This window comes from Atractosteus spatula, chromosome 21 (assembly GCF_055471065.1).
Source record: "Atractosteus spatula isolate fAtrSpa1 chromosome 21, fAtrSpa1.hap1, whole genome shotgun sequence".
Taxonomy (NCBI): Eukaryota; Metazoa; Chordata; class Actinopteri; order Semionotiformes; family Lepisosteidae; genus Atractosteus; species Atractosteus spatula.
In genome coordinates this window covers 7,301,518-7,324,046 of record NC_142726.1, presented here as the reverse complement: position 1 = coordinate 7,324,046, position 22,529 = coordinate 7,301,518, and the positions used below count along the sequence as shown (strand labels likewise).

Below are 22,529 nucleotides of genomic sequence, written 5' to 3'. Positions count from 1 at the left end.
TCACCTACTGTCACCCTATTTATAATCATCCCATCACCCTGGATTGACACAGCAGTGTCGCCAAACACTAAAATAAAGAATTCAGAAGATGCGTCTTAATCATTCGAATTCCACAAAAACACTACTCTAAAATCTAACAAACACAGGAAAGTATTTGACAAATAGTTCAATCTATCTCTCATTCTATGAATTGTCTTTGATGCTAGCTTGTCATTTACAAAGTTTACTGCCCATTGCACACTGCCTAACAAAAATAAGTCAACTTCTTTAAAGACATCATCTAAGGGATTATATCATAATTTGAGGGAGAAATATCTGTGATATTTCAGTTACATCTTAGGTGACTTGACACTTAAAAGATTTAAATGTTTAAAGTTTTTCTTTCAAAAAATAAATCTTGGAACATTAGTAGACTAATACTTCAACTGCAAAGTCCCATACATACATTAGCCTAATGTTCACCCTCTTTACTAGCAATATGTGTATTGTAATGCTAATGGACTGCAAGTGTATGCTTTTTACATTGAATCCATTTCATTAAGCTCTTTAGAAGAACGCAAAATCCATGTTTCATAATCTGCAAAGGTTGCACAGTTGCTGAAGAAATCAAAATCACTCTGAAGGCATGTGTCTGGAGTCTGAACCCTTACCACCAATACCTCATCATTACCACCAGAAATGTGCATGTCAGCAGCGTACGTCTGCTTGAGGTATCTTTGAAATGAACCACGTTCTAAGAAATTACTTGAACACACTTACTTTCAATCCTGCTCATGCACGTAGCCCATCTAGGGTCCATCTTGTTATAATCTCATTTGAGGCATAAGCCCCACTTAGACACAAGATAACTCTGCTCTCATCTGATTGCAGCCCCTCTTTGTTCAACTATTCCCATTTCACACTCCTTCCGGAGAGCAGTGAAATGACAGTAATAGTCCTTGTACTTTCCTGACAATTACCCGGAGCAGTATAACTTCACTGTTGTGTTATATTTGAATCATAAAAGTCCAGAATGTTGTTCTGGATTTTTTTTGTCATTCTTTGAATTTTAATTCTATTGGTGTGTTAAACAAGACAGCACTGCTCTTAATTATCACAAAACACCAGTAGGATGTACAGTGTAGATGACTCATCTTTGCTGTAGGATGACAGACTGTTTTCAAGTGCCTCATTTTCATTGACTTTTCTGAAGTAGAGTACCTTACTTTTCTAAATTGTTCGCTTAAGTGACATTTACATACAAATTTAAAGAAATATTCACTTCATTTTAATGATACCAGTAATTTGTAGGTTTGAATGTAGTACATCTTTAGGTTCCTTTTTCTAGACAAACTGATGTAAACATTATGCAATCTACATATAATGTACTGTTATATATACTGTATATTCTAATTTCTTAGGTTTTAATCATTACAACCATTAGACCATTTAACCATCATTATTCACACTTATGTCCAGCTACCGTATGTAGAATTTGATATCATGGTTTTCATTAAACTGATTTTCTATCCACTTTCAAAGAAACATCTGCAATTTGATAGCAAGAGCTTCTATACAATTCCTGCACTAGATGTATTATTTTTAACTTAATAAAAAATAAAATAATAAGACTTACTGTTATGGTGGACTTCCCAGCATATTTTCCATATTTCAAGAAGAGAGGCTTTGTCATTTTCTTCTGGGCCACAATCTGTTGGAAGCAGGAGACTCATCACAGCGATGGAAGTCTTTAATATCCCTCATTAGTTTATAGACGATAATACAACAAGGAGTGCAAAGACAGAAAGAAAGCAAGCACCAAACCTCAGCTGTTAGCTTCTGGATCTAGCAGACTCCTCTCCACCCTAGAGCTAAAGATAAAATACCTAACTGCGTAACACAGCCGTCAGTTCTCATCATCAGTGATCCTCTAGACTTGGCCTTTGATGTGTAGATTCTTAGAGAACACTTAGAGTGTAGACTTTTGTTGTGTACTGATGTAAGATCAATAAAAATCATTTCACCCACTTCACTTATGGAATATTATAGATATCTACTATTCAAAATATGTCCTCTCCACCCCTTCATTAATCAGATGCAATTTGCGAATGATTTCTACATGGTTATAGTTATGTGTTGAGTGTCCACTGCCCTGCCAAAATGTCAAAATGAAATTCAAAGTAAAAGACAAATTAAAATGTTCTTGAACTCTACTGTATATCATTTTCAACATTTCTCTCTCAAACCCTGGATTTAAAATCTCAAGACCTCATTTATGTAGTGACATTTTGACCCGTCTCTCACACCAACCTTGAAATATCCTTTTAGTGATTGGTGTCAGAACACTCAAACATTTCGTATAATCAGCCTAATCACTGAAAGAGCCACAGGTTATTCAGCATTTTTTGCAGCTGACTGGTTTATATCCTAATGTACCACTTTGTATTGCATGAAGATCATCTCAAACCTAATGGAATAATGCTCTGAAGAGCAATATCCTCAGATACAGTAGTGAACTACAGTTACCCAATCCCACATTAGATCTGTAAAAACTAATGTTTGTTCTGTGAAGTCACTTTCAGATTTCATGTTATTTATTCTTTAATCCAATTTATTCTTTTTATTCTTTAATCCAACAGTGTTACATTGCAAGAGTTGTAACAGTGGTCTATGCTGATATATATGGGTACCAGTCTTTCTCTAGATAAATGTTGCATACATAAGAAATCTGTTGTGCTGTTTATGAATTACCTTATTGTTAATGGAATACTTTAAAATTAGGTCACTAATTTTTCTTTTTTTTTAAATATGTTTGAAGGTAGAAACAGAAGAAAATGTATCCTACTATATTTGACTGCGCCATGAGCTCTACAATGACTGAAAGCTGATGATCTTTAAACTTGTACCCTGCACATCCCTCCCTTCAAACACTCACATACACACTTTTAATTAAGGCTCTACACTGCTAGCTGGTCGTTCATACAGAGCTTTTGAAAGGTGACAGATTCTCACTATGATAGTAACTGTGCAGACGCATTCACATTTTGTGTCAGTTTTTGAATATCACCGTGTTCTGAATAAGATATTAATGACAAAACAGCATGAGTACTGCCACTGTAGCCTGACGTTTTTTCTCACCTTTATCTTCAAGGCTCAATTAAAAGGCTTCTCTATGTGTGCTCTGATGACTCAGGTCCAGACTTCTGTCATAATTATGATCAACTGACTTGCAGTCCCCAACAGAAACTAAAAGCATGTATGGAGAAAATCTGCATATTTCTGCAACAGAATTACTTCCCCATACACCTTTCCCCCTTGCTCTCCCTAGTTTTATGCATGAATTTGATCCTTTTTTCTGCAGTCACCTTCGGTAACTAACACAAATGAATACTAACAGGCCTATGTCAACCTTAATGTAGTTATATTTCTAAATGAATAATCCCTACTGCCCTACAGTGTACTGAAGGAACAGCAAGAAGGTGCTTGATGAGCATGTTGACACATTTGATATTCTGGTAGTATACATTTAGATGTTTTTATCAGCTTTCTCCCTGGACAGCCAGCTACTGATCATTAAGTGATGACAAACCAGAAGGAATGCACTTCTTTCCACTGGTATAATACAAGCTGTTACTGTTTCAATTCAAGAAGGCACAAACTTTCTTTTGTTTGTACTTGTGAATCCTTCCGAAGAGCACAACCTGATCTTTTTCATTGTATTTTCATTTGATATTGGCCTCCGGCAAAAACCTTAATTTTCTCAATGTGTGATATTTTATACATTTATCACAGACAATATAACCAAGCCGATGTGATAAAACTGCATCCACAAGTACCATCATTCAATCTGTTGTCCCACCCGCATTTACGGACAGTTTTGTATTCCAGCTGCACTACTGCTTTTAAGAATACATACTCCATCACTGTCACAAGTTAGGGTTGTACTGGACAGCTCAGTCTTCTAGGTTTCACAGACATGCAGTAATGATTTAGTAGGGCATTGTCTTTTATTATCTCAAATTTTTGGGGGAATGGTGTGTAGTATAGAATATAGACATTAGAGTGATTTATGTTCTGAAAGGTCAGTCTGTTGTTATATACTGGTTGCATTCAGAATAAAACCAATGAACTCATATATATTTGATATGTCAAATCAAAGTTGTCCTTTATCCTTTAGCCATTCAACTGAAGCTCCCGATAGAATGTTATATCATATCTCAGAAACAACTTGCTTAAACTTTGGATTTCACTTCCATCAAATTCCCAACGCCTCCACATCATTTTTTAAAATTTCAGCTGCTAAAATAGTCCTTGTCTGAAACAAAGCTTTCATTACTGCTCTTGTGTTTTTAAGATGTGGGTACCCTGAAGTACCTCATTCTGAAAGATTGCTAAATTACCCTGAAGAATTCTGCTCAAATAAGATTCTCAAAGGGAAAAAGGAAAATCAATGGATTTTGTTAGCTCCAATAAGCACTTCAGACCACATGATGCACTTTAAGTACTGTAACAAAGCAGACACCTACTCATTTAAAAAAAAAAAAATCTGAATTGAGTTTTTTGAAAGGTAAAGCACGAATTTCTAAAAACCTGGACTTTTCTGAGTCTTGCAAAAGTGCCAATGAGAATAGCTTCTACCAAAGACAAACTAGCATTACAGTGCCTATAGAAAAGCTACACACCTGTTCCACAGTAACATATTCTGTTGCCTTACAGTCTTAAATTTAAGACACATTAAATCATTATTTATTTGAGCTTTTTTTTACACATTGTAACACACAACCTCCAAGAGTAAAACAAATGGTTAATAAACATTCTGAACAGTAATTATAAATAACCTAGAAAAATGGGTTGCACAGGTGTATACACCCCTTAGTAATAGCCAGTAACACCTGTGTTCACCTGTAGTGATGATGATTTAAGAATAGAATCTGCCGAAGATTCCAGAATAGAATCAGCTGGTCCTGTAGGTCTCCTGAGGCATCTATGCTGTGTCATTCAATAATGCTCTACAATGCATCACAGACTAGATGTCTCCAGCACTGGTCAGGTATGGACAGCACAGTGGGAACAAAAGTTTTACAATCATTTCACTTCATGACACACCACTATCAGAAACACCAGGAAGTATTAGAGGAGTGATTCGATTTAGGATCAACAGGGAATGGAAAGTCAGGTACTCCTGCTTGCCAGTGAAAGGCAGCACTGTCCTACCTGCCCCAGGGTGCACTCGATGCCCCCAAGGAAGTCGTCATCGCGAGTGCCGATACTGCAGTGGCCGTGGATGTCGTACACTTCGAAGCGCAGTTTTTGAACTTCCTCAAAGTAATAGTCCAGAGTGAAGACTTTAGAGAACACCGGGTTCAGATTACTCTTAATGACCTCGGTCCTGTCGATCTGCAGCAAGGAAACAGAAACAGACCACGGTTTACACTGCAGGTACACATCCTCGAGGGGCGAAAGTTTCGAAGGAAGACTTTGAGAAACAGAGGTGAAGAAGTTCTGAGTATTGTGCCCAGTGTGGTTTAGGTTGGCTGTTGCTTATTATGAGGTTTTGCGATGGAAGATACAGATTTGGAAGCACATAACCTTTCACATATCACCATACCAAAAATAGCTTGCATATTCAGACTCTAACACATGGGATTCATCAGATTCACTGATGAACTAACCAAAAAGCAATCAAAACATTTTCTTATGAAGGATTATGCATTCTGTATCGTCTGAAGATCAGATCCTATAGGACTGTAATGAGTATTTTATGATAAGTAACGCCACTGGCATTTAGCAAAATCCCAAATGCTCTTCCACAGTTTTACTTATTTGTTTGATCCCCCAGGAGAAGTTCTGAAAGATAAATTAAATAAAGATAAATTAAATATCTGCAGCAGCTGGCCAGAAATGGCAGGTGCAATGGATGTTAGAATGCTCACGGCTGAACACACACACAGCTGTGGTACAGTACTTTCTCTGTCTGTGGTGATCATGTACCCCTCCAACCTTCAAAGTCATCTTCAATTTGTAAATAAAACAAGAACACAAGATAATAATAAAATGTAGACTTCTCTGCCCAACAGAAACATTTTCTTAAATAATGTATTATTTTAAATGCAGTCATTATTAAAAGTAAAATGGAAAGACAGGCTACTGTAATCGCAGATAAAATTTTTGGGAATGTACTGCATTTCTAATGCATTTCCTGGTCTAAAATGTAGAATAATTCACTCCTACTTCATTCAAGAGCTAGTTGACATTCAGAGCCTGACAATGAAGAACTGTGGCTGATGAAAAACTGTTAACTGTTACTTATTTTGGCCTGAGTTTCATTTCAAGACCCATACAGGACCATCTGCTTGAGGGTAAAGGTGAATGTTATGCTGGTGAAAAAAAACTCTTGAAAACTGTCAGTTCTCACCGAGATTTGATTTTCTCCTTGCATTGCCGAAAATGTCTCAATTTAGAATTGCCGAGGGGTATGACCTACAAACCATACGCATGGAGTGGCCAGGGAAATCACCCAAATGAGATGGTGTCAGAGCCCCTGATGGATGTCTTCATATTTATTAAGAAGAAGGTACCACATCGATATGAGTCAAAAACCCCTATAAAAAAACAGGAACTTGACCGTTACTTGACACTGGCTGCTCATGCTTCTCTTAAAATAATTTCTTGTTCTCTTAATAATAGAATAATAATATGTTTCTCCGTTTCACAGGAACTATATTGACTGTTTCAGGCACATACAAATATGTCCTGTAACCTGACCATTCTGGTCATTCCTCCTCTTGAACTTAGATGAACGTGAGCATGCACAGCCTAAAAAGCAGATAAAGTGAAACTTGGTTTATGTACAGTACTGCATAGTTACAGGATGCACGACTAATCCTGCTCCGCTTATGTTTAAGCACATTTCGTTGCTAGCTGCTGTACACTGATAACTACAAGATATCTGTAATCAGAAAGTCTACAAAAATTTAGTACTCATCTGGGCAAGGAGTTCAAAATGTGAAGCCAGACAGTGCTCACCATGCTGTTATAGGAGAAATTGTTTTACTCTTCAGGCATGTTAAGATATCCAGTGTAAAATATCTGATGATAAAAGGGGTGGCGTGATGGCACAGTGGTTGGCATAGCTGCCTTGCAGTGCAGGGGCCCTGGGTTCAATTCCACACCAGGGATTCTTAACTCTTCTCCCCAGTCCAACATCTGGACTCAAGGACACTGTAAGCATTACAGCAGTTCCAAGGCTCCAAGGTTGTTTTCATGCTAGATTTCTGAGAAAATATACCTCATCATCCGTAGTAGTGGCTAAGTGCTGCGATTTCTATTCAATTTAATAACACAGCCATGTTCAATGCGGAACAGAACAGCAACCAAGACAAACGCACCAAAGTCAATGCATACATCAGAACACCCACTACTGCCTTTTAAAGCAGGACTTGCAGAGAAGAAGTAGACATTTGCAGTATTTTCAAAATGTTTCTTTTTAGGGTTTTATTGTTGCTGTGTTTGCAGCTGCACTTGTCGCCACAAAATGAAACAAAACCATCTCAGCCTCTAATAATCCTACTGTGCTTCCAGAGCTCTTCTTCCCACTGCTAACCATAATTCTACCTCCACCCCTTAACCCCCTACACTAATTGCTCTTATAGCACAGGAAATACGCTCTCTCTAAATATGAAATTGGGAAAAGAAGGATATTGCAATTAAGAGTCACAATATTGTAGACAATAATCTGGAAGACGAGCCAAGAATGGGCCCTGTTTCTAGATTGATGGATGATGGGTGAGTTATTATTTATATGCAGATTTTGATTGGATGACTGACCCAAATCGACAGACGAACTTTCTTTGCTGTGTCCAACGCAACACATCTGTAACTCATGAAAACAGCAAAGGCACAACATAATTTAATTATCTTTGTGATCTGCCATCTGCTGTGCCAGTTGTGCAAACAGTCGCTTGTTTATTTCAGTGATGAAAGCAGCTCAGTGTGGAAGCAAACTGAGCTGCGTCTCTGCTAATCTGAGGAGCATTCAAAAACTGTCAGAGGAATGACTCCTATTGAAAAAGAAGACTTCTGAAGTCCCTTCGGTGATGGTGTAGTGCAAAACAGTTCTTTAAGAGCTCTGCGGTTACACACTCATTCATGAGGTGTATCAGTTTGCATTTTATAACGCAACCATTAACAAGGCACCCAAAATCTTTTTGTATTGAAGAACCATTATAAATTATCTATGAAATAAGAATGAGAAAATACTAGACTCAAGATTCGTAAAATAATCAAAGTCAAATGTTTTTTTTCCCAACTACTTAATCAGGTGTATACAATATTAGCATCAGGCTCCAATATGACTCTGGCACAGATGTGTTTACTCAATGAAGCTAGTGTATCTTTTTGACATAAATTCAAAATCACCAATTCTTTTTTTATACCCACCCTATTTGGAACAGTCAGCCTTGCGTTTTTCACATCTTGGCTCACAGTGAGAAACCCCGAGACCACACACAGGGCAAAACGAGGAAGTGTGGGCCGATTCCTCCCACCTGCCTACGTGCAAGCTACTTGTGTTTCAACACATCACAGACAACACAGCCCCCGTACTGGAGGTTCAGTGCCAACTGAGCATGTCCCCCACCAGCAGCATCGCAAACCCTACAAGCACCCCAGGGGCTGCAGGGTCACTGCGTCTCCAAGAGACGAGAGAGTCCTAGCCTTGGAGGTGCTCAGCCGGTTATACACCAGCACCTGGGGAATCCTGGTCACAACAGCTTAGCGGCACGACCCAGACTCGAACCCCTTATTATGGAACTCAACTGCTCAGAAAAGCGGCTTCCAGGTTGTGTCAGCCCCAAACTGGAGTGTCTTAATCCCTGGGGGAGATTTTTTTTTTTGTTATTTTAAAACAATGACCCTTTTATCTTACTGGCGTAGGACGTTTTTCATCTAATCTAAAAAACTTACTTTGAAAACCAATTCAAACAAGCATCCCACAGCTAATTAGTAATGAAGAATTAAAAAGAAATTACAGCTTTTAGATTATGTTTTCTACAGACTGTACATTATTATCGTCTCTAGGTTTTTGTCCGAGCTGTTTATCATTCACATTCCCACTTACCAATATAGTCGTCTGTAAACCAGCATAATGCAAACTATTTCTTTGTCATAAAGGTTCATCAGGGAAATTGGTATTCAAGTAATTCAAGTGTTTTCCATTGTCTTCCTTTTAATGAATATAAGCAAAATGTAACTCTGATGGCTTTACGCACACCTGTCACTGTAACTCTTAAAAAAGGGACATGGCTATTAATGTGCACTTTAACTTGCACAAAAGACGCCACCGCCTTCCCATTTCTAAATTACAACACTTCACTTGCTTGCCAGTGTAGGAGAAAATGCCCGAGGCCAAATGTCTCTGCAAGCATCTGTTTTTCAGTGTCAGTTCGTGCAGCAGTGTGAGAGCTGGAGCGTCAACATGGGTTCCTCACCCTTCCCTGACAGCATGCTTCATCGGAGAGTCAAGGCAGACCGGCGACAGATACGTGGGATCTTCGCTCTGTGCCTCCTGAGCCCTGGTTAGGAAAGTGTTTTACATGACAATGTCACTTCCCATTGCGAAGCATTAAAGGACACAGGAGTGGCACTCCCACTGCTGACGCTGTGACAGAGAGATCTGCCTGCACAGCGCCACAGATCCAGCACACAGCACCTTATCAGCAGACAAGCTTTTTTCCAGGGCTCAGAGAGCCTCATATGGCACCCTGGGGGGAGTGAAGTGATGGAAAACTGAGAGCAAAAGACTCAAATAAATGGCTGCAGATCTGAGGACACTTTGAAAACACATAGCATTGGTCATGTTGGTTTCAGGCCCTCGACAGCAGTCCCCAGTCCTCTGTTAGACGGCAACTTTTAGCCTTTATATATTTATATAGCCCTTCTAATACAAGTGACCTGGAGACTGGGAGAGAAGTTTCTAGCTTCCATCCTTTCTCATTTTCCTGTGACCTCCATACTCAGATGGACTAACATTGCCATCATTCACTTGCAAACTGATGTATAACGATAACGTGTAAAAATGTTTTCTCAGCAATTTTCACAGTGAAGGCACACGATAAACAAGTTTTGGAAAGGGGTACAAAAAAATTGAGACGGCTGTATAGAAGGTGGTTACTAACTGAACTAACATTATTTGGAGGTCTACTCAATCTAAAATCCTGCGCCAAACACATGCTAAAGAAAAAATGGCCTAGAATTCACAGGCATGGTCTTGAAATCTATAATATAATATATGGACTATAGTTTTAAAAAGTCAGTTAAGACAACAACATGGATGACATATTATTTCATCATTTGTGGTCATTTAGAATGTGTTAGAAGTTACTGAATCATTTAATCAGACCATTTTAGTACCTCAACCTCAAAACTCATCACTTTACATGCCAATGGTTAGACCCTTGCTTTTATCTCCAGAAGTTTTTGTGCTGTGCCCAACAGTGGTTAAGGCACAACTCACACTTGAATAAAGGATTCACAGGAAATACAAAATCGAAAGGGGTGAGATCAACTGGTGATTGATTTCACATGCTATGACTCAAACATAAAATTAAACACGGTGAAACACCTGTGAGACATCGATGCATCTATCATCTTTACATTTCTTTTAAGCCACATTGGTAACGGTTAACTGACCAGCTCCATTGTGCAAAACCTGGTGATTTTGACACACTTTTCCCAACTCCTGTGTTTCCACTCAGAAAAGTTACTGGTATGTCAGAAATGTGGTAATAATGCCAAGTTCTCCTGGATACATGGATGCCTTTCATGAGTGTCTCAGCTATCATCAGACTACTTGAACTGAGGCCGGTTTCCAAGCTATTGACTGACTAGCATGGTCACACAATCCGCAAGCTAGCCAGTAAAACAGCAAGGCAGTCTGGTTGAACCAATGTGAAGACTGGCAGGGATTCACCAACGTAAGTAACCTGGTCGAGGAACAAAAGAGATTTCTCCTAACTCTTCCAATGTTGTCGCTTTCTTTAATGTATTATGGTAGCTCCAACTGATGCTTCTCATGTTTTGTATATCGCATTAGAAAAGATGTTTTTCCTTTTGCTGGGATGCAGGCATACCACAATCATTTATAACCCAATTGTTATTACATCGATTCATTTTAGCAATTTAAAGCCAGAAAAGTGTGTTTTGATTTCATTTCATTTTCCAAATTTCAAAATTTTATATAAGTATGTATGGACATATGACCTTTGAAGGCATCCTTGAATTGGCAAACAAAGCATAACACAACATCAGAACCCCTACATCAGGACCCTGCAATGATACTGCTTTCACTTCATAGAATATGTACAACCATCTAGCACAATGGAGTAAAAAACACAGGTAATCCTTTTAAAATTTGCATAGATGTTCTCCCCATACCAATTCCACCAATTCAAAACGTGCAATACAGATAGGCACTGTAACCACAGAAAAAATCCACTCTAATGTTTAAGACCTAAGGTATGCAACTGGGTTCATACTGAATTTCTGCTTTGATTGTTCTTTCTCAACTGTATCACAGGAGGACTGTAATCTTTTAAGCCTAACAAACAGAAGCCAGGACTTACTAGTGTTTCCGTCGGCATTCTGGAAATGCTATCAGGTACAAAGCACTGATACAGACACTACAATGAGATAAAAATTATTTGAATGATGTTACAGCATCTCCATATCTGTTTGTAAGCGTTAAACTCACCAGCACACTCGGGGAGACAAAGAAGTGAAGGAGAAGAAAATTAAAGAGCCAGTGACTTTATGAAGCAAGGCTGATTGTCACTGAGGTTTAATTGAAGCTGACAAAGCCACTTAACTCTGAGCACAACCGCGAACTCAGCATAGAGACCAGAGCAAACCTCAAATTCACAGACGCTGATTCAGACCTTAAGACAGATGATTTTTTTTTCCCCCAGAGAAAAAAAGTACAGAATAACTATCTAATCCTTTATGGCATCATTTGTCTGTCCATACCTACCTGATAAAATTCTCACATTGAAAACTCACAGTAGTTTCACATTCACAATGGCCTCTTTCAGCTTTTATGCTGCCCTGTGTCCATTAAGCGACGTGTTAGGCTGACACCTCTTGCAAAAGCATGCATGGAGAGCCTGAAACTGAGAGGATGCCATTGGCAACTGAGGGCAGATAGAACCGCATTGCAGGAACATTTACAGGATCACTTTGGAGGAGCAATGAACCAAAATATGAATTGATATCAACAGATAAAGCTATTGCTGCTGCTATAATCAGTATTGCTCCTACTGTAACCATTAATCCTGTAATAACCATATAGCCTCTCCTTCTGTTTTGCTTAAAAAAGCAGCTGGATTAGATCCTCTGATCAACATGCTACTAGCAAAAAATTATCAAAATGGGACCAATGGTCTCTTTCAATTTGTGACCTTACTTACTGTATTTGATTATATACTACTAATTGTACACATACTACTGCTGGTATTACTACTACTGCTAATTCACAGTGTACACTCTCTCTCACTGCACATGTGAGGTAAATTACCACAGCATACAATTTCAGAAATGCAGACTGAGGAAAATGTAACTGTAAGACACTATTGCTCTTCTTGGGATGGGAAATGAAATTATCATAGGGCTAATCCATCCAAGAGTTATACGTTTCTATGCCATATACTGTATAGGATGTTTTGGATAGATTTCACTAAATCACTTTAGACCATGTTAATGGAAGCTCAGAGAGAAAAAGGTCAAGTGTGTATTAGAAAGAGTGTTCCTCTTTCTGGGAAGCAAAAACAAAAAAAGCAAATAAACAATTCAATTTCATTTTGGCGTGTTTGAGGGTGCATTCAAACTGTGAAGTGTTTGGCTATAAAATGTTTTAATCAATAAAACTTGAACACAAAATATAAAAAACAGAATTACTCCCTTAAGCCAAATGCTGTTTATGCCAATGTAGGGCTTTATAAGCAAGGACAGAGAGGGGCAACCTGTCAAACCGTAAAATTCAAGCAGACTAGCACTTTCACATCAACAATGACAGCTAAAAACACATTCTTATTATTCCTCAGTGTGACAGCTTTACAGAAACAAGGAGTCAATTGCTGACCTGGAAAGTTTGTCACGATCCCTCCTTCCATTCACAAGCTGACATAACCATTAGCCAAGCCAAAGACAGCTCTCCTCATCCTGACAAAGCGGTGCAAATACTATTTCAGGGCTTGAGGCTCTGGTCTCTCTCAAAGAAGCCACTTTCAGATTTTTTCAGAGTTCCAGCTGGAATACAGAGCTGCTGTGTCAAACTCATGGACCTTATTTTAAAAGACTTTCAAAGCTTTGACACCGGATGAGAGAAGGGTGAACTCGACAATTTCATCCTCTTTACTACCTCATCCTTTAAAAAGTAATTCACTTTTACACTGAAGAGAAAAAAGTAAAAAAAAACAAAACAACCTTTGGCACACATTCTTGGATTGACTGTACTACACTCTGTGAATATATTTAACGCTTAATTTCTTGTAGATTGTACCGTTGAAACTCTTTTCACAAAACATTGCACCAGCAGAATATTTTACCAACAAGGGATACAGTTCTTCTCACCCACAGTGTTTAGAAACTGATTTTCTGGAGGAAAAAGAAATACCCATGTTTTAACTATGAAGTAGGAAAGTAAGCAATTAAAAATATACAATTTGAATATGCTCACTCATCTAGTCTCCTACAGGAGAAATAACCATTTCATTACATTTTTCACCTTTTACAAAGACCAGAAGAGAAACTACAATAGAGCATTAAATAAATGTAATTTAGTTCTAAGGCTATATACTACACCTCAGCTGTTTACCATCAAGTTATGCTCCAATGTCCCCCCCCCAACAAAAACATACAATTGTAAAGGGTCACATAAATATTTCAAAGTGCTTATTTGTAGATCCCCTACAGGCAGCTTGAATGTGTCTTTTTCAATTTTATAGCCTTCATTTGCACACTTAATAGAGAACACCAAAGAGAGGGAATGAATGTTTTAAGGAAAAGAGAAAAGTCACCCAAGATGAGGCAATTTGATCTGCCACAGATCTGTGTTTGAATTTGAGCAAATTATACTGCCAAAGCCAAAAAGAGGAAAACACTGTATATCACTTTAATCCCTTAAACTTCCAACAGGCAGTACCTGGCGCTGTCCTGAATGACAACATGTAGCTCACAAAACATGAAATGGATCCAACTGCTGAGAGTCCGATTTAATTCTGTGGTGCTGCATCCACTCCTCTCTCTAGAAAACAACCCAGGTTATTTTTGACTGTATTGACCAGGAATGGTATAGAGTTCCCATGCCCTGAAAACATAAACCACAGAACTACTGTAGCTGAACCATGTATCACTTCAATATCATACTCATTAAAACAAGCTGCTCTTTAGCTTTAGTAACATACCTGGGCTTCATTCTTAACTGAAAGCAGGCAATTAAACATAACAAGCACATGCTTCTTATTCTAAATAAATGTTATCAGCAATATTTATATGGCATTCAAAGTCTGATATACTGTATACTGCGTTTTGAATCCAATGAGACGTAGCATATTTCTAGCCAAATGGCACTGACTTAGTTCATATACCACATAAACAAGCAAATATACATGTTCTATACTACACTATTTTTTAGTGGAGAAAAGCAACAGAAAATAAGAAATTCAAGCATTATTTGAGACACTCTTTGAAGAATTCCAACACAGATTTGACCAGAACCTACAGCTTATGTTTCAGCTTCTCTCTCCAACAGTGTCCTAGTTCTGTTGCTATGCACATTAATGGTTTTTGCACCTACATGGACTTTTGGACAAATCAATTGGAATGTAATACTGCTAACAATTTCCACACATTGCAATCCCTGCCTGTCTAAGGAAGCCATGAATTTAAACAAACAGGACAAAGGGAGTATAAAGTGAAATTTCGGAACTTTCTGGAACACTGCCCTTCAAGCAGTCTTCGGTAGTTAATGAACCGAACGGTTAATGAAATGTCTATATACCTACCTTTCCTACCAGCGGCTACAGTTAATTAATATACGGTATATGGACAGAAGAATAACAATACAAAACTATGAACGTAACATAGTATCTTAAATGCCTTTCCTATTATAAAATTAATTTCATATTTTGGGGTTCAATATTTTAAGACCGTAAAATACAGTACTTAACATGATGGGTTACGAGTCTGGTTTTAAAAACCACAACATAAAAACAGCTACAAAAAATCAAATTGTGTGGAAAATATTTTCATTCTGCGAGATCTAAAACTGGGCGTCTTTTTTTCTTCCCTTCTCATCTTCAGCACGGCACAGCTGTTCGGATAATGAAAGCAGGATTAAAATTTCATCTTTCAATCTGACGTTTTAACACAAAACGGCTCATTTGCTAAATCTCAGCCCTGTCTCAAAGCCACCACTGTGGTTCAAGATAATTCTTCGAAAAATACAATTCTGTTTAATACAAGGAAAGGAGGAAGGTATCCTTCTTGATCTTATTGGGTATTACTCCAGCTCACCTACTGTACAACAAATTTTTGAGCACACGGTAATTATTGAGAGTGAGCAAGAGCAAGAACTATTACTTTTGATGGGAATACTCACCTCAGTCCATTGCCCCTGTGCTTGCACCATTAGGATTACACTAGGGTCAGACTTATTCAACGTATCCCGGTCTAGAAGAGACTTGCATGACACCCGTAGCTCTACTTTAGAGACACAAGCCGTGGGCACCACGCTAAGAGCTGCCGCCGGTGAAGACAACTCCTGGATCTCATTCATCATCATGGTCTTCAGTGTGAGCAGGCTAGGTTACCACTGACGGCAAATCCTGCTGATGAGGTCCAGAGTGTCAGGGGACGATTGGTATGCTTGCTGCACCTGGACTCTGCTGTACTCGCTGGCCCTGGAACGTCTTCAATGTGGATCATAAGAAAACAAAGCTGATGCTTTCTCTGAATGGAATGCTCAGTTTCTCAGATGAGTATTAGAACAAGCTCCTTTGAAAAAGAAAACCGGCTTCAGAATCCAGATTCTGAAAAGAACATCAGTGATGTACGGCAGTTTTTCCTTGGCCTAAAATATAGGTGTTTTGCCCAAAAGAATGGCAGTACAGAGCTTACAGGTCATTTCAAATCGTAAAGCCCAAATCATCTCACTGACTGGTTTACATAGAGGAGAAAAGAAAAATATCACCATTCAAACAGTGATCAGCTCTGCTGAAGACAACTGAGAGAAAATGTCCAGATTCAGGAAATAATTAAAAGGGTGGTCAAGATATTATGTTGTGCTCATCAGTAAAACAGAGAGCCTTGGTGATGTTCCAGGCTCCTGTGAAGTACAATCCGTGCCAAGAAAAATGTTGCTCCTGAATATGAAGAAACTTAAAAAGGGAATGTGTCCAAGACCGGATTTAAAGATGACTTCTTCCTGAGATGCACATGAAAAGAACCTGAGCCAGGAAAAAAAGAACAATAAAGATTGATACATCCTGGTCATCTTTAAAAGACATTCCTGAACAATTATAGATCTGTCTTCTATTCACTAATGTAAATCTTTGGATATACTGTACACCTTCCTTGCATGTGAATATTCATAAGAAGGGGCTGTACAATATAAATATAATCAAACAAAAGACAAAGCCTTACTCATTCACATTCACTGTTCCCACACATCATACACTCAGGCATGAAGCATTTCAACAACATGCAGGGAAATGAGCTTTGCTCACTGTATTAAACCATTTCATTATCCCGTATTTTTCCAATTTACGCTTTTTTTAATTCAAGTGAGGGATCAGCTCTCAAGATCCACAGCTGGTGAAATCTTTTTAGATTCCAAAAACTGACAACTGGTATGAAATGATTGGGAAGGAGTTACAATATTATTTAGGCCCATCACTGGAGAGAGACTAAGGTTTAAACTAGTACGACAGCAAAAATAAAACATGTGAGTTTCCATATTTGTGGTAGGTGTTGAACGGTTAGTATTTTTGTATTTGCCTATGTCATTTGTTTATTAAAGCCTTTTTTGGAATAACTGGCATGCACATTAAAGCAAAGGAGGCACATTTTTAGATTATGGTGAAACAGTATATACCATATGGTTTCGAGTGCAAATAAGCATAATGAACACAAAGATATATCGCAGTACCAGAGGGAGAAGGAGAGCAGACTGAAATAGCAAAAGCTCAGCCACACAAATTATGAAAATATATTAAGCCACATGAACCCCAATTGGATCTTTTTTGTTCCAGATGTTTATACCCTTGTACTGAGCTTGACACTGATCACTTAGTATTAAAAGAATTAACCCAAGCTAGAACAGAAATTCCCACGGTAAAGCCTTGGTTGATGTGATCATATATAAATATATGCTGGTGCATTCTGAGATCTCTATCTGTTGTTACCAGTATTTCATTTTGTTTTACAGTAGAAAGGCCAATTCCATCATATAATAATCCATGGATGGTATTTCCATGCTTGCTATCTATGAAAATAGAAGTATTATATTCCAACTGGAGACGTGATTATTATTCTCCCTGATGCAATATTTACAAAACCTGTTTCGGTGTGGTCCCAAATATTTGCCAATATTTTAGTACTCTGTCAAACCTCGGAGTTTTGGCTTATCACTGGACACTTTATATTTAACAAGTTGAATAATTAATAATCTGGCTATTGTCAACTAGTTAAATAGCGTAAAACTTAAATATTATTATGTCCATTTTCTGATTGTTTTCCACAACTAAAGGGCAAGCCATTGTACATGTGTAAAACAGTAGATAGACGGATCTAAATGTAGCTATATTTTAATCTAAATAGGTTAAAGATAGTCTAAAATAATTAGCCATTTCTCGATTAAACTCAAATTGGACAAGAATACTTTTCTTCATAAGAAAAGTGATTTGGTATACAGTATGTTAATGTTGCAAAGCGTCCATGCAGAATTTAATTTCAGCACCAAGCACTTTAAGGACAGCTCTCGATAGTGCTGTAAACCCAGGACAGAAAAATATCTGTAATTTATTTTTTTTCTCTTTATATAGAACTCATAAATATTTCCCACTTTGATAGTACCACGAAAATTATTCGGATCTGAATTTCCGCCGCGAAAAATCTTCGGGTACAGTAAGGAGTTTTGGGAATCATGTAAATATGCCAGAGACTAAACAGCCACCCGAACGTGCTATCGGTAAAATTCACAATTCTAATTAATCAATCAATAAAAACAGGTTGATGATTAAACTTATAAGCAAAATATCAAATTCACTTTCATGCTTCAAATGCTCGACGTTTTTTGTTCCGATATTATGCAGATCTTGTTTCTTCTGGTTTTGAAGTTCCTACCTTGTCTGGGGATGTTTCATTCACACAATCTCTTTACTTCATGGCCTTTTAATTAAGTCCTTGGGGTTGTTTTTGCGAATTTTCCATTTCTACTGATAGAGCGAGCCAGAGTGAAGCGATATGAAAGTTCAGCGTTTCTTTAGTATAAGAACTTTAAATGCTATTTAGTACGCCTAATGATACATAATGCCTAAAACTGTTTTCTATCGCTCTGAAATACAAGTCTATCGCCAACAACAGCCAATTTCACCTAATATGAACATTAAAGGCACAGGAAAGCACGAACACCATTAGAATGCTAGTAACAAAAACTGAAACATTTAATTAAAACAAAAAACAACAAGCCTGGGAGTGCCATACTGTATGTTGCTTTCAATACGTCACGCAGTCAACATTAAAACGACATTACTAACTGAAGCAAAATTGTGACTAAAACGACAAATACGCACGACGGTGTGACATGGATGTTTGTAACGTTGTAAAACCCGTAAAAGTGAACAGTTTAAACTAAGTTTTTTTTTTCTTGTAACTTTGGTGGTCGAAATAGCAGCAGGAGTTCTGTTTAAAAGTATGGTTAAGGTGAAGTTGATAGTCTTTTTTATGCTAGACATTCTCCAATGACCCTAGTTCTCACGAAGAATGTACTAAGTATAAACAGGCATGACTGGTACAATGAGATGAGCTAATCAAGCTACACATTCCAATTTAGCTGGAAATGAAACTTTAATCAGAGTCAATTAAGACTCAATATGCAAACCAAATCACGCGCCAGTACAAACGCAATACAGCTGGCATGAACTGCCAATAAATTCAAATTTGGGATTCCACACAATTAAATTAATGCAAATCACTTAACATCTTTTCGCACATAAGATAATAAAAAAAATACCCTTTATCTATTTGACTAGGCATGAAAATAATCACTCTAACAATATAGCCATGATTAATATGTACTCCCGATATTTTACAATGAAGGATAAAATAACGAAGTGGCAACATATTTTGTACTACTGAATAAAGCGAAAACTGACTAATATTAGACTAAATTCTGTCTAGAAATAGCATTCATTCTCCCTGTTTTCCTATTTCACTGTTCTGGTCTTTCATTGTTGAAAGCGGTCCTTACCTGCTGCATTCCCCAGAACTAGCACTTGTTGTATAAACCCGTCCTTCCGCTACCTCCTAGTTTTCAGAAACTCAGGACCGAAGACTGGGAGGGAGAGAGCCGAAGAGCCGGGGGGGAGGGAAATGGAGAGAGAGAGGAGAGTGAGGAGCAACCGGCCGATTTGCTATCCCATTAGCGGCCGCTTGAGGGAGACACCACTACATCACTCCCAGCTGCCGGGAGATTCTGCAAGGCGCAGGCAGCGGTCGGGGAACTGTCAGGCGCGGTACACACAACCGCTTTATGAAGACGCCAACGGCCCTTAACTGCAGGGAAAAAAGGAAATATATCTGTTTAACTGCAAATGCTAATAGCATGTGATTGCAGTCAAAGACAGATTGCCCACATGCCCAGCGTACACAATGCGCAATAAAAAATAAAAAGTGTAATTAACTAATTAGGTCTAATAGATATATAAACAGAAAGCAATCAGTGATGCAGAGCAATAATTTAAATAAATACAAACTATCGAGCTATTTTCGATTAATAGTTTCTTTAAACTGCCTTCTAATTGCTTTAAGGATTGGGTAAAAAAACTATAAATTAATGCCAAACGCACGGAGAATGCCTAATGTATAGAGAGACAGATAATGTATAAATGTTTATGTACAAGGAGATGGCAAAAACATTTAGTACTCCCTGACGTACAGTGTGTTGAATTATTGAAGCCGATACGTAAAAACCAAGGCTGAAAAAAATGTATACAAATGTATCACTTTTTTCATAACATACTATGGTCTGATGAGTCATAAATTGCACTGCTTCCAACGTTAGAACTAGCGACAATAATGTGAGAAAGCATAGGTATACAAAGATCACATAATAAAGGTTATAAAGAAGGGAAAGCTCATTCAATAATGTAGCTCATTTGGTTCCCAGAAGATAATTGATCGAATGAACCTTCTGTAACTCTTACAGATGACTGTGTTATACTGTAGGTAGGTCTTTATCAATTGGAAATCTATCTGCAATTGAAGGAAATATTAACAGAGGAAAATGGCAAAGATATGACTGTGATTAAAAGCATATCTAGTGATCTTAAAGCTCTCTAACACAGTGAAATGTTTCAGCACAACATAGCAACCAAATGAACAACAGAGCTTCTATCGGAAAGGGATCAGATGGCAGCAATCTCCTGTCCTAAATTCAGCATGAAAATGTTTGATAGGATCTAATAGATTCCACGTGAGCCAAAAAGGTGACCAATCTCAATGTCCCAGATGCAGCTGTGGAACAACAAAAATTAAAGAACAAATGCCAGACTAGTCTGGCAAAATCACAAAAATGTTGCCATGCTCTATAAAAAGACAAAGGCAGGAGTGTTAACTTAGAGTGTGTGAATATTTGTTCATTGCATAATGTCCATTATTGTTTTGTAGTATATTGTATAAGTATAGACACAATAAACATTTAATCATTAATAAACCAAAAGGAGGCTCAACAGTCAAAACACTGGGTTTTTTTCTTTCTACCTTTCAGCATGAAACTAACCCCCACCTGTTTGTTAATAATGAATTGTTTTTACATCTCACTTTTCATCCTAAAGCACTTAGCACACAGGATTGGGCCCAGTTTATCCACAGCTAAAATATAGCCTCCACCTGTGAAATCCTCAGCAGCCATTGTGTACCAGCAAGCCAACTCCACAGCACATCAGGTGGTTAAACGAGACATTGATTCACCACTCAGATTAAGAGGGAAATTTAGAGAGTACAGATTGTGCAATTTAGCTAGGAAACCAAGGTTAACACCCTTACTTTTAAAAACAATGCCATAAACTTTTCAATGACCAAGTCATGTCCTAATAACAGCAACCTCCCATTCCAGTCCTGACCAGGTCCAGTTTTGCTTAGCTCATGAGATCTGACAACATCAGACAAGAAGGTGGGATCAATGCAGTTTTAGAAATAATTATGGAAAAAATAATGGGTATAGCACATAAATCATGCACTATACATTCAGAGCTTTATGTAAAGACAAAATACGTCAGCACCTTTTCAAGCTGGAGCAGAAGACTGTTTTGAAAAACATCAGTTTACCACTGCCAAACCATCCTCAGCAGGGACCGTGCTGCTTCAAGCACCCAAAACACCACCAAAACTGACAGAGCCCTTTCTCATTCATCTGGGAAAGCAGTTGCCATAACAACCAGGTCAGGACAGAAGTCAGTGCCACCTGTGCATAATTAAATCTTACTTACTCACTTACTGGACCTGTTACCATCACAGTATTTAATATCCATCCAGTCAGTCTTAGTGTTTGTCAGGAGTTTCAGTGTCCTGTTTCCTTGATTTTTTTGCATCTCCAGTTTTTTTTTTGCTTTTTCTCTGAGTTTGTTCTCAGATTACCCCTTTTCTTGGTTACGATCTCCTGCGTTTCAAACCCTGCCTGCTTCCTTACTTAGTCTTACTTACTTAGTCTCTGGATTTCCCTTGGGTGCCTCAGCAACCAAACGTTGGCACTTATCAGTTTGAGCCTTGAGCCTTGTTTGTTGCGAATATGGGTTTGGGTGGTGCTTTGCTGCAAAACCCTGCCTGACTGCTTTCTACCCACAGATCTCCACCTGCATCGGGTTCCCTCCACTGCACTCCATCTGGGAAAAGCATGTTGCTTACTGGAGGACTTCCTTCCCAGAAGTCATGGTGTTTATCACATATTTCAGTTTCTACAATAATGTCAGTGACTACGTATGTATGGCTTGAGGTGGTGTGGCAATTTCTGAGGGGCTGCCCAATGGCAGCTGTAGCTTTAACTGTAATAATGTAGTATTATATTATATATAGGCAATATTTATGTTTTATGCAAAAGGTATTAATCAAATGCAGCACTCACATCATATGGACAAGTAATAGGTTTATTCCACGCTGAAAAAAAGAAGAAAGAAAACACAACATTTTGGCCGTGGGGCCTTCTTCAGGTGCTCACTAAACGTTTAGCCACCGTTTAAAACTAAATGTTAATCCTCAGAGCGTATAGAATATAAGATTCA

The 22,529-nt window shown here is 38.1% G+C and overlaps 1 protein-coding gene across 1 annotated transcript in view; it reads right to left on the bottom strand.

The window, feature by feature from the left end:
* Positions 1–15,814, bottom strand: part of cpne7 (copine 7) — a 49,521-nt gene extending 33,707 nt beyond the window's left edge. The window contains exons 1-3 of the mRNA XM_088939090.1: positions 15,632–15,814; positions 5,194–5,376; positions 1,616–1,690 (exon numbers count right to left, since the gene is read on the bottom strand). Of these exons, the coding sequence (XP_088795216.1) occupies positions 1,616–1,690; positions 5,194–5,376; positions 15,632–15,814 (441 nt within the window). The remainder of the gene's footprint in view (positions 1–1,615; positions 1,691–5,193; positions 5,377–15,631) is intronic.
* Between the last annotated feature and the right edge of the window lie 6,715 nt (positions 15,815–22,529).